We start from the raw sequence: 12,876 nt of genomic DNA, 5'->3' as shown, positions 1-12,876 counted from the left end.
CCTCATCTCTATTGAGTGACTGCCCTGTTTTTCACTACCCTTCAGGCCAGAGTTCTTGATAGAGACATCTGCACCCCCTCCTCTCATCCTTCATTTATCGCCCATTCACTTCAGCCCGGCTGCTGCCATTAAAGTCACCAATAAGTTGCTGAACCTACTCGTAGCTAAGCTCAGCTAATTTTTTTCCTTGACCTAATCTCATTTGACCTCTCAAGGTATAATTTGACCTTCCTTCTCCTGAAACTCACCCTGCCTTTAATTTCCACACTCTCCTCTCTCCTCTCTGAGGCTGGATTTCCATGATATGTATGATACATCCTGCCTCTCCTTCTGCCTTTCTCAGCATCCTCTGTGACCGCTTCTTCCTCCACCCATCCCGTAAAGCCTGTAATCCAAAAGGGACTATCCTCTTCACTTAGATTCATCAACTCCATTTAAATGGCATCAGACAAATGGGGTTCACATTCTGACTCTCACTTTCTAACCATGTGGCAAAGTTACTTTACCCTCCAATCTTCATTTTCTCTTCTATAAAATGAGGATAATAATAGGGTCCACCCCATAGGGTACCTTAGTAAATTGTACATATTCAATGAATAGTAGCCTTACTATTATTATATCATCGCATGATAACCTAATCTACTTTTCCAACCTAGACTCTCTGCTGAGTTTAGAACAACCCCTCTATTCAACGTCCCACTGAAGATTTGCGCCTGGATGCCCTACTTCAAGCTCAATATTGCATTAGCCATTCTGCCTCATTCCCAGCCCACGCCCGGTCACACCTGAAACTGGAAGTCACCCTTGATAGCTTCTCTCCCATTATCTGTGTCTTTCTACCTTCCCACTTCCAGGCATATCCCATAAAATACTCCAAGTGGAATTCCCCCATCATTTCCCAATCTCCAAAGTGGTGGAATGCTGAAATGGTGATTGCTGAAAATTCTGAGGTCCTAGAAGCGAGTAGAATGATGAGACGGAAGCAGCTGGGTCCCTAGACTGCTATGTTGAAGGCTGTCTGCCAGTCAGAAAAACTGTTTTGCATTTCATGTGAGTAAGGAACAATCCTCTAGTCTATCATGCCACCAAGATTTGAAGAACTATCTTTTGCAGCAGCTAGAGTGCTTTAAATAATATAATGTCCAAAACAGCGGAAGGATCCATCAACTTCTCCAAGTCCTGCCATCACTACCCCATTAAGCCTTCAGAGTCCCCTGTATAAATCACTGTGACAGCCTCCTAACAGGTCTGCCTGACTCCACTCTTGCCCTTCTCTAATCCATTCATATAGTTGTTGATGGGGTTTTCGTAAGTTCTAAGAGAGACCCAAGTCTGATGATATCAACCACACTTGCTTAAGAAAATCTGTCACTGACTCCCCATTACCTTCAGTATAAAACCCAACTTCTGCCATGGTATAGGAGGACCTTCCTGATTTGGCCCCACCTACCTGGTGTATCTCTGTTCCTCCCTTTTGTCCGACATGTCAGCCACAATTGCCTACCCACAGTCCAAATAACCTAGGCCAGGCTCCCTTGACTTCATGCATTTTTCCATGCAGTTCCCTTTGCCTGGAACACTTCCATGTCTGCCTCACCTAGGCAACCATTACTCATCCTTCAAGATTACGGCTTGGGCACCATCCCCTTCAAGAGGCTTCCCTGACTCCTCCAGTTTGGGTGAGAGTCTTCTCCTGAGTGTTTCATTACTCCTATGCTCACCTCTTTTATAACATGTACCACACTATTCTTGTAGAATCTTTTACTTGTTTGTGAGGACAGGCACATATTTTGGCTTCAGTTTCTAGCACAATGTCTAGCATGTAGTAGGTGCTCAATAAATATTCATTGAATGAATAAGTGACTAGGCAAAAATATAAAAACAATTAAATGCAACATGTAAAAATATTGACAACATACCCTTTATAATGAAGTGAAAACTTACGTTGTACACTGTATATATCGTACATGCATACTACACAATCTACCTATGGAAAATACATATGCATGTGGATAAATTCTGGAAATAGTCATTCTTTTTTTTTTTTTTTTTTAATAGTCATTCAATAGACATTCATTGAGCACCTACTCTGTTCCAGATCATACAGATGGAAAGATTAATTAGAACTGGCCCATCCCTTTAAGAGGTTTACAGTCTAAAAAAGAAAAGCCATCTGGTTAGCTGATGAGAATATGGGTGAATGTTTTTTTTTCAAAATTCCCTTTAATATATTTACAATACATTTGAAAAGCAGCTCACAAAACAGAAAAAGATCCTCTATACACTACTGCTCATAGTAATATTGAAGTCATAAAACTCACCTTCCACAATTTTGGAAAAATCTATCCAAAGCCTCTTTGAGTTTTGGAATCTACATAGCTCTGCACACGTACAATCGATGCTTGCTTTGCTTTCCCGCGAGACTGTCAATATCTTGGGCACAATGTACCTGCGGGTGTCCTGTGTGTCTTTGAACAACTCACTTCACCTCTCTAAACTTCAGTTGCCCCATCTCTAAAGAAAAAAAATCTCAAAACTCCATGTAATTGTTTCAAAGAACAAAATGAGATAATGAGTATGAACCTGCTGTGTGAAATTCCAAGCACTTTGAAAACGCAGGGCATGGCAGATTAGAAGACTGCCTCTACGTTACTTTTCAAATATACCAGTCGGACCCGCTTTATCATTCTCTTATTCAGAAGACACAGTAATCTAAATTCTAAGATTATCCATTTCTCCATGAAACTCAATAAAGTTTTCACTTTTTATGGAAAAGGACATATGTCTTCAAATGCTATTATTTTTCCTAATTTGTTTCTCATGTAAAAAAAAATGTTGCTCACCAACAATTCAGTTAAAAAAAAATTCAACTGCTCTCCACAATGTTCTCTATCTTGTGGACATGTAATGATAATAATGGTGGTCTGTTGCTTTTCTAACTGTGGTGGAAATATCGTGATACCGACTTCCTAGAATAACAGCCCTTTGCAGTGAATGAAGACGGTTCACCTGGCATTAAGCATGACCATCCCGAATGTGCTTGGACATGCTAAGGAAGTAGGTGTCTTGGACATTGTGACACACCACTGATGCCGGAGGGTGAGAAGAGAACTTGGGGACAGGAGGAAGCAGGAAAAAAAAAGATTTTGAATATAATTCATCTGTCTCAGCAGGTATCCCCAAAAGATTACACTCCATCCAGCATCCTGGATCTGGACAAACAATGTAGAGAATACAATGGCCCTTTGTGATTCTTGCCCTTTTCAACAACAATCTTTCTTAGTAACAGCTTTATACATCTCACTCAGCACCTGCTCTCTTCCTGAGCTGTTAGTGCAAGTATCTGTGTACCGCCAAATTGACTTATATTCTATTTCCCAGTAGGAAACTGAACTGTTTGTCTCTAAGAACCAAGTAGAGGAAACTCTGTAATGTTTTCCATAATGGTTCTTCAAAAAATTAAAAATAGAGTTACCATATGACCCAGCAATCCCTCTTCCGGGTAGCTACCCAAAAAATTTGAAAACATTTATTCATAAAGATAAATGTACCCCTATGTTCATTGCAGCATTAATTGCAGTGGCCAAGACATGGAAACAACCAAAGTGCTCTTCGATAGATGATTGGATAAAGAAGATGTGGTACATATATACAATGGAATACTGCTCAGTCATAAGAAAATATGAAATACTGCCATTTGCGACAACGTGAATGGATCTTGAGATTATCATGCTAAGTGAAATAAGTCAGACAGAAAAGGTCAAAAATGTATGATTTTCACTCATATGTGGGATATAAAACTGAAAGCAACAAATGAACAAAAAAGACAAATAAAATCTTATAGACACAGACAATAGAATGGTGGTCAACCGGAGGGAAAGCAGGGAGGGGGTGGAAGACAAGGTAAAGGGGATCAAATATATGGTGATGGAAGGAGATTTGACTTCGGGTGGTGAGTACACAATGCAACCTACAATCATGTATTATAGAGCTGTACACTTGAAACCTATGTAATTTTATTAATCAATGTCATGCCAATAGATTTTTAAAAAAAAGAATCAAGTAGAGGGTGTGTGTGTGTTTATGTATGAATACCTGCAGATCCTCAGAGAGAGTCCAGAATTGCTAGTCTTTCCAACATAGCTTTATAAGGTCTAGACAGTTTGGCTGACTGCAGCTGATTTTGTAAAACAGAATTGATTTGAAAAGATCTGGGCCAGAAAAGGACACACCTGGGAAGTGACTGTGAATTTAGAACAGAGCAGATGCTAAGGTATCCTGAGATCTATAGCAAAATAGAGAGTCAAAGGCAACCAAGGTGTAGAGTTCCTGATGCAGCCACTGAGTTAATCTTAACACTTGGCCAAGAGAGAACCAAGTGTTAGCCTTCATCTTGTGCCATAGAGAAGGCTGTGTGTGAGTGTAACAAACAAAAGGTCTGCAGAAGAGGTCTAGTTAGTGCCTTAAATCTGAAATTACACTAAGTGACTTGAAGCTGGATTGTTGCTAAAATTCCTTTACTGCAACTATTCCAAACTCCAATCCACTATTTCAGGAGTTTCACTGCTGGTAAAAAGATTTTATGATTATTTAGATGAACGACTTCCAGAGCCAGAAGCCAGACACTCAGGTACTGAGGTCATTCCCTCCATCTATCAGTCATTTATCTCCATCTCTGTTCCTCTCTGCACGTCTGCTTCATTCTTTCATCGCAACTGACTCCCTTTGGTTACTCATTTCACATGAGGCTCAACATGAATGCTCCAACCCTAACACTGACTGTCCACTGTCACAATGTCTCTTAGCTCAAATTTTCAAGATGTGGAATTTGGTTACCAGCAAAGGATGCCTGGTCTTGTCTTGGCTTGGGTCAGGTGTCAATCTTCCCAAATGCTAGGCTGGGAGTGGAAAAAGTCATATGGTTTATAGGCTGAACCATAGAACATTCTAGAAGGCTTCTGGAAGGGCAGGTACTTGTGAGGAGCAGGCAATGAAGTTCATCTAATACCCATTCATAACCAATGACCACACATCTTTCTTCTTTCCCATCTTCTGCCTCCCGGGGATGGGTGGGCGTGGGGAAAACAAGGAGGCGCTTGACACTCGTTTGTGTACTGTCTGTTCTCAGGATCCAGTCTACCATCTGAAAGAGCTTACCACAGACTGGCATAATGCAAAGACAGTCTAAAAATCCTCAATGAGCATTTATGAACGTGATTCTACATGTGTTGTCCTCTTCCTGAAAACAGTGAAAAATCCATTCTTGTCAATGGTGAAAGCCCAAGGATGCCCAAATCACAGGATCTCTGTTGGTTCAGCTTTAATCCCACACTTTTCTGCTGCATTGTTGCATGTAAAAATGTAACACATTTAGACGTTAAAGAGGATTCTCCTCCCCTTGGACCTTTATTTGATTGGAAAATTCATGATTAACATGTTTTTATAGTGGCTTGATAGCTCTGAAATAACATTCTTGCCTTTTAATGACAATCTTTTACTGAAATCCAAGTGGCTCTTTTCAGAAACTTAGGACTTCAGTCAATTCTGGGGTTCATGGAAATGGTTGTGTGAGAATTTTATAAACTCATTGTGTGTTAACTCATTTTATGGCCTAACGCTGGCTATCGCAGTAAAGAATTGAACAGTTTTACAGTTTCTCTTCTTTTCTCTAGTCAAGTTCAGCTGCACTGAGGCAGGAGGGCGGGCATAGACTGGACTTTGGGACCATGTTTACATGGAGCAGGCCAGGGTGAAAATGCACCTCCCACCCCAGCCTATAGACAGTTGGGTATATTTTTTTTTTCATTTTTAGACCTCTGGGGCTAAAGACAAAGCAAAGCCAGGTGGTGGGAGAAGGGATTCAGGGAGAAATAAAGGGGGAAACATCAATAACAAATGTCTATTTTTCACTTTGCCCAGAGCATGCGGCCCCTAAAATAATGACTCTGGCCTGAGTATAATGTCATCACGCCAATGTGCAATTATTTATTTTAGAGCCCTAGATGCAGTCAACTCTTTTAGCTTTTGAGCTTTTGCCCAAGTATAGCTAGCTATTGGAGATTCTGGTTGATTAAAACAAAGAAGTTTAATATTTATATTTTACTGATAAAACACCTTTAAACCAAAAGGATGATTTATCTGGGCTGAAAATAAAACTCCTGCCTACTGAAGTCTGGTGCAGCTGAGTTATCACTATTTTCGTCCTGTAATTTGCTTTATAGGGTACTAATTAACAGGGCAAAGTCTGTTGCCAGCAAAGTAAATCACATTTTGCTGTTTTCTTATTTTCTAACAAGACACAGACCTGGTCTTTAATTAAAGAGCAAGCTCCAAAGGCACTATCGGATACTGAAATGGGGAAACATTGGGCTAGGATGGGAAGATCACAGTGAAACCTGCTGTGTAGAGTTCAAGAGAGAGAGTGGGAGAGACAGGAAGGAAGGGAGAGAGGAACTGCACAGGTAACCTTCAAAAGAAGAGATTGTTTTCCTCAAATGTCCCATCTTCTCTCCGTTCCCCACAACTCTGCATATCTTCTTTGACTCTGCTCAACCTTCTGCTACACACACACCATTTTAAAAAAAGGCTCATCCCTCCACGCCCACCCCACCCCCAGTTCATTTCGTCCCCAAAGCACTACTACCGTTTTTTAAAGGTAACACCTCTGCCTTCAGACCCACAGCCCCAACCTCCGCCTGCTCCTGGGATTCTTATTCGACCTGACCCCTCAGTTACCTTTGACCCTGGGCTTTGCTGCCTGTCCAAAGCAACTCATCACTCACCATTTCCCTGCCAGCTCACTTCCCTCCCAGCTTACCCTCCTCGCCCGCCCGGCCCGAGTCTTCTCCACTCCTTTCTCCCTCTCTGTCTCTTTCCCTCATCCCATTCCTGGAGGTTCTTGACTGGAGGCGGCCGCTCCAGCTTCTCCTCCCTGCTTGAACCCTGTGAGACATCGTTTGGGGGAAAGGGAGACGAGAAAGGAGGTGGTAGTGGTGGGCGGGCGGGGACAGCGAATGTGAAGCCAGGAGCCTGACGTCAACACGCCCTGCCTGTCAATCTCCAGCGGGCGCGCTGCTCGTAACCGCCTTTGCTGCCACCGACTGTGTCTCTCACTCTCCGCGGCGCCCTCCCAGCCACAAGCGCCCCGCGCTTTTCTCCGCCGGCCCCCGCCGCTGCGCAGGCATCTGCTCTGTCTGCGCTCGGGTCGCAGCCTGGCGCCCAGCCACAGCGCTCATGACCAGAGACTTTCTGAAGCCCTGACTCCCTAGGTGAGCATCCGGGCTGCCGAGAGGAACTTTGAGGGTGTGGAGAGGGGAAGGAGTGAGGATGGCCAGGGGGTGAGTCCTTCCTGAAGCTGGAGAAATGCAGCCAAGCTTGGCCCCACAGCCTCCCCCCTACACACGCACCCCAATTTCACTTCTTCCAAGGCCCCTTTCTAGAGGTCTCCGCGGCTTCTAGGGCCTGCTGGGCTTCTCACCGCTGAAACTTCGCTTTCAGCACTGCGGACAGCGACTCTGCCGCCCAGTTTAGGAGAGCGCCCTGAGTCCCCAGGGCAGAGCCCCGGCGGGACTGACACCCCCAGCTCGATGGGCATGTAAATGCAGGCAAACCTCCAGGATTGATCTGTGTGCATGTGGGCGCATGTTTATCTGTGTGTATATCTGTGCAAAACCTCAGATATCCGTGAGGACACCCGTGTGCATTTCATTCACTCACTCATTCAACAGGTATTTATTTATTTTAGGCTCTCACTTAACCACTGTTTCCTCCGTCTGCTTTGGAGTCCAGGGTGGGCTGGCCAGGACGAGCGGGACACCTGAGCCCGGGGTAATTCCCTGGCAGCTTGCACCGCACACCTGATGCTTGCTCTCCCTCTCCATTCAGGGTGCAGTGTCCTGCCGCGATGAATGCGAGCGCCTCCTCGCTCAACGAATCCCAGGTGGTGGCAGTGGCAGCCGAGAGAGCGGCCACAGCAGTAGGGGCGCGGGACACCAGTGAATGGGGGCCCCCTGCAGCGGCTGCGGCTGCGGCTGCGCTGGGAGCCAGCGGCGCGGCTAATGGGTCTCTGGAGCTGTCTTCGCAGATGGCCACCGGGCCGCCTGGGCTGCTCCTGTCAGCGGTGAATCCATGGGACGTGCTGCTGTGCGTGTCGGGAACAGTGATCGCAGGAGAAAACGCGCTGGTGGTGGCGCTCATCGCGTCCACCCCGGCGCTACGCACACCCATGTTTGTGCTGGTGGGCAGCCTGGCCACCGCAGATCTCCTGGCGGGCTGTGGCCTGATCCTGCATTTCGTGTTCCAGTACGTGGTGCCCTCGGACACAGTGAGCCTGCTCACCGTGGGCTTCCTCGTGTCCTCCTTTGCTGCCTCAGTCAGCAGCCTGCTGGCCATCACCGTGGACCGCTATCTGTCCCTTTACAACGCGCTCACCTACTACTCGCGCCGGACCCTGTTGGGCGTGCACCTTCTGCTCGCCACCACCTGGACGGTGTCCCTAGGCCTTGGGCTGCTGCCGGTGCTCGGCTGGAACTGCCTGGCAGAGCATGCCGCCTGCAGCGTGGTGCGCCCACTGACGCGCAGCCACGTGGCGCTGCTCTCCGCCACCTTCTTCGCGGTCTTCGGCATCATGCTGCACTTGTACGTGCGCATCTGCCAGGTGGTCTGGCGCCACGCTCACCAGATCGCGCTGCAGCAGCACTGCTTGGCGCCCCCCCACCTCGCGGCCACCAGAAAGGGCGTGGGTACGCTGGCAGTGGTGCTGGGTACTTTCGGTGTCAGCTGGCTGCCCTTCGCCATATACTGCGTGGTGGGCAGCCGCGAGGACCCGGCGGTCTACACCTATGCCACCCTGCTGCCTGCCACCTACAACTCCATGATCAATCCTGTCATCTATGCCTTCCGCAACCAGGAGATCCAGCGTGCCCTGTGGCTCCTGTTCTGTGGCTGTTTCCAGTCCAAAGTGCCCTTCCGCTCCAGGTCCCCCAGCGAGGTCTGAAGGCTCCATCTGTCCTCTCACCCCCAACAAGCTAGCCTTTGGTGAGCTTCTAGGTGCCTGCAGATGTTCTCTGAGATCCCGATAGTGTGAATCTGACTTTGGAAAGAGAATACACACGCACACAACAAACCCACAAGGACAGAGGCTTGGTGGCACTTTACATATACAGTGTATACATGTGTACATATATATACAAATTATTTGTATCTTCTGGAGGTGTTCAGGATGTGGAATTTCCTGTTCTGTGAAAAAAACTAGCGGAGACATGGTTGTATACTCAAATTATACATCACATTTGTCAAGTGAACACATCCCAATACTGCTTTATGATGTCATTTCATTTTTAGCTGCTGAATTGCCAAAACAGTGTTGCTATTTTCAAGGGCAGGGGAAGGGGAGTAAAAGGTGTATTTTTATTGTATGTGATAGAATATTTTGCTGCATATGCATCAGTAAATTACAACATATTTTGTACACAAATAAACACATTATAAAAATATAAGTTTTGGCTTGTGACTGACTATAGAACTATTTAAGACTTGAAGTATTAGTGCTTTTACTTTAAAGGTTAATTATGTATCAACTCCCTCCTGTGAAAATCTTAATGTAAAAAAATCACATGCATTTTTGTTCATAAATTGTCACTGAAATACCTAATCTAAAGGGGGCAAGAAGAAAGTAATATATTCATGTAACCTGGACACTGAAAGGTTATTGGTGTTATAATCGATTCCCTTAATTACTGGGTTCAGAAGACAAGTTCCAAAGGTTGTCTAAAACCATTCCTTCATCATACCACATGTGCACTTGTGAATCCTGAAACCACAACTTTTAATTGTAGTTTTTCCAGTCTGCAAAGAAATTTAAATGTTGAAAATTTATATTGACTGAGTATATTGTTGCTGACCAGGTCTTGTAGCAAAATGCACAGCCTTATAACATAAATAAATTCTTCCAAGACAGGATTCCAAGATATATTGTACTCATGAGGCAAGTGAAGGTTATGCCCAGCAGCCCCTCTTGAGGCCCTCTTATCTTCAAAACACAGGGCATTAAGATCTGCAAGGACTACACATCCCATTCCACCAATGGGTGTGAGTCATAGTTAAATGGTTCCCCTCCTCTCCTTCTTACAGGATGGGGATAAATGAGATAACATTTGTAGAGATGCTTTGAGCACCCATAAAGAAATATGCACATAAGCACAAGTAGTGCTTAGGCCTAGTCTTAGGCCTTAGAAAATACATACAAGCAAACATTTTCATATAGTCCACAAATATTTATTGAGTGCTTACTATCTGCTAGTCACAGTTCCAGGGCTGGGAATATTCTGTGCTCATAGTGTTACATTCTGGTGGAGGAGGTGGCCTACAAGCAAATAAACTATATATATATATATATATATATATATATATATATATAAAGAAACTCATTATAAAGAATTGGCATGTGATTATGGAGGCTGAGAAATCCCAAAATCTGTAGGAGATGCAGGAGAGCGGATGGTATAGTTCCAGTCTGAGTTCAAAGGCCTGAGAACCAGGAGAGCCCATGGGCTCAAGACCCAAGAAGAACTGATGTTTGAATTTAAGACCAAAGGCAGGAAAAGACCGATGTTTCAGCTCAAGCCATTCAGGCAGCAGGAGTTCCCTCTTACTCAGCCCTTTTGTTCTTTTCTGGTCATTAATAGAGTGGATGAGGCCCACCTACATTAGGGAAGGCAATCTGCTTTATTCAGTCTACTGAGTTAAATGTTAATCCCATCCAGAGGCACCCTCACAGACACACACAAAATAAGGTTTGCCCAAATGTCTGGGCAGCCCATGACCCAGTCAAGTTGATACATAAAATTAACCATCACACCAAGAGAGCACAATGACCCAAATAAAGGAAGTGTTTAAGGAGAGAGTAGTCAGCTGGGTCAAATACTGCTGAGAGAATCACTAAAATGAGGATCAAAAACAATGACTATAGAATGTTTTTTTTTTTTTTTTTTACTGTACAAGTCATTGATGAGCTTGACAAGAGAAACTTCAGGATCGGGGAAGTGGGGGGGAAGGCGTGACTATAGAAAAGGCACAAGAGAAAATGCATGAGCAATCTAGTCCCCAACATCTTTCAACAGAGCTGTGACCCTTTTAATATTATAAAACACACTAAGTTTTATAGACATATAGTTTTATAGTGTCTGTAAATTCAGAGCCAGGAAGATCAGCGTTATTAGTCATTCATCAAATAAACGTTTTCTGAAAAACTAACCTTCATAGACTATTTACCATCATCAGACACTCTTTCAGTCCCTATGAGTATCCATAATGCATTCAAGCAGACTGAAATAACAACAGCTCTGGCAGCAAACTTTTCCAAACATGGGGGTGAGGAGTGGAAAAGAAGATAATTTCAGAGATGGAACAAAGAAGTCAATATTACTATACATTTTATAATTACAGGAAAAATTTTCTTACAATCACTAAATTAAGTTCGACACTAGGATAATAAGACAGAGACCATGGATCTGACTTTGATCCACTTGGTATTAATATTCAATATCAGCCCTCGTCATAATCAAAATGTTTGAGAGAGCCAAGAACAAGAAGATACTAAGCAACCAGATTGTTAATATCCCTGGTTTATGCAGTTGGCCAGGCTGTGTAATGTCAATAGGCTTGATATTATTAACCAACCAGAGATGTGAGGATAGAAAACTGTGGGTAAACCTTGAAACATTTCTATGGAGAAACGTCACATATTCGTTTGGCCCATCAAATATTAAGAATCTCCTATTGCCATACGCTATTCTAGTTGCTAGAAGCACACAGTCTTTGAGAAAGGCAAGATTCACTCAAATGTCCAACTGCCTACTCATTTTACTGTCTGTCTAATGGGCATTTTAAATGGAATGCGTTTACAATTGGGCCACTTATCTTTACCCTTAAATCTGTTCTTTCTCCTTTCTTTACTATCTCAGTGAACGCAATGTCATTTTTCTGTTGTTCAGGCCAGAAACTGTGGAATTACACTTACCCTCTCTTTCTCTCATAACTCCCATCCAAATTGTCAGCAAAGCCCATTGCCTTTCTTTTCAAAGCACATCCAGAGTCCAGCCACTTTTCACCATGTCCACCACTATCGTCATCTCTTGCCTGAATTACCGTAGTACCTTCTCTCTGGTCTCCTGGCTTCAGTTTTTGTGCCCTTCAGTCTGTTATCTCTACAGCAGCTCACCCCCACAAACAGTTGCTCCTTCGACTGCCCTTCAGATCCTTGCATGAACCTACCAGCAGTGCAGTCTGTCTCAAAAGGACAGACTTAGGAAAGAGATATTTAGGTTCTGGAAATTGGCTTTGAGTAAGAATTTCTTAAATGAAGATTCCAGAATCCTGGTTACCTGCTGCCTGGTATAGATGTGAGGACATAGACTCTTCACCCCAAGAGAAGGAGCACAGCTAGAGAAGGCCCAGGGTATTAGTTTCCAATTGTTGCTGTAACAAATGACCACAAACTTGGTAGCTTAAAACAATATACATTTATTCTCTTACATTTATCAGATCAGTTTAAAATAAATTTCATGGCTGAAATTAAGATGTCAACAGGGCTGCACTCCCTCCAGAGGTTCTCAGGGGGGGAATTTGTTTGTTTTCCTTTTTCAGATTTTAGAATTGCATTCCTTGTCCAGTGGACGCTTCTTCCATCTTTAAAGCCAGCAATGTATTGTCTTGCCTAAGCGGTTCCATTGCCTTCAAGTCCAATCTCCCTCTGCCTTTTACTCTTATAAGGACACTTGAGATTACATTTAGGGCCTGCCCAGATAATCTAGGATAACCTCGTCATCTCAGGATTCTTAACTTAATCACATCTACAAATTCTTTTGCCACATAAGC

General features: G+C 44.0%; 1 protein-coding gene across 2 annotated transcripts; it reads left to right on the top strand.

The window, feature by feature from the left end:
- The first annotated feature begins 7,048 nt into the window (after window positions 1-7,048).
- Window positions 7,049-9,504, top strand: GPR6 (G protein-coupled receptor 6). 2 transcript variants are annotated; one of them, XM_019734935.3, is made up of 3 exons: window positions 7,049-7,268; window positions 7,498-7,594; window positions 7,885-9,504. In XM_019734935.3, the coding sequence occupies exons 2-3, from the start codon at window positions 7,587-7,589 to the stop codon at window positions 8,993-8,995; spliced, it is 1,119 nt and encodes a 372-aa protein (XP_019590494.1). In that variant the 5' UTR covers window positions 7,049-7,268; window positions 7,498-7,586; the 3' UTR covers window positions 8,996-9,504. The 2 variants fall into 2 exon arrangements, with proteins under 2 accessions (XP_019590494.1, XP_019590495.1); XM_019734936.3 differs by lacking the exon at window positions 7,498-7,594.
- Window positions 9,505-12,876: the final 3,372 nt, after the last annotated feature.

The sequence above is a fragment of the Rhinolophus sinicus genome, chromosome 2 (genome assembly GCF_057876585.1).
Source record: "Rhinolophus sinicus isolate RSI-liver-muscle chromosome 2, RSI-T2T, whole genome shotgun sequence".
NCBI classification, from domain to species: Eukaryota; Metazoa; Chordata; class Mammalia; order Chiroptera; family Rhinolophidae; genus Rhinolophus; species Rhinolophus sinicus.
The sequence above is the reverse complement of the archived record's forward strand: the minus strand, read 5'-3'. Positions and strand labels throughout refer to the sequence as shown.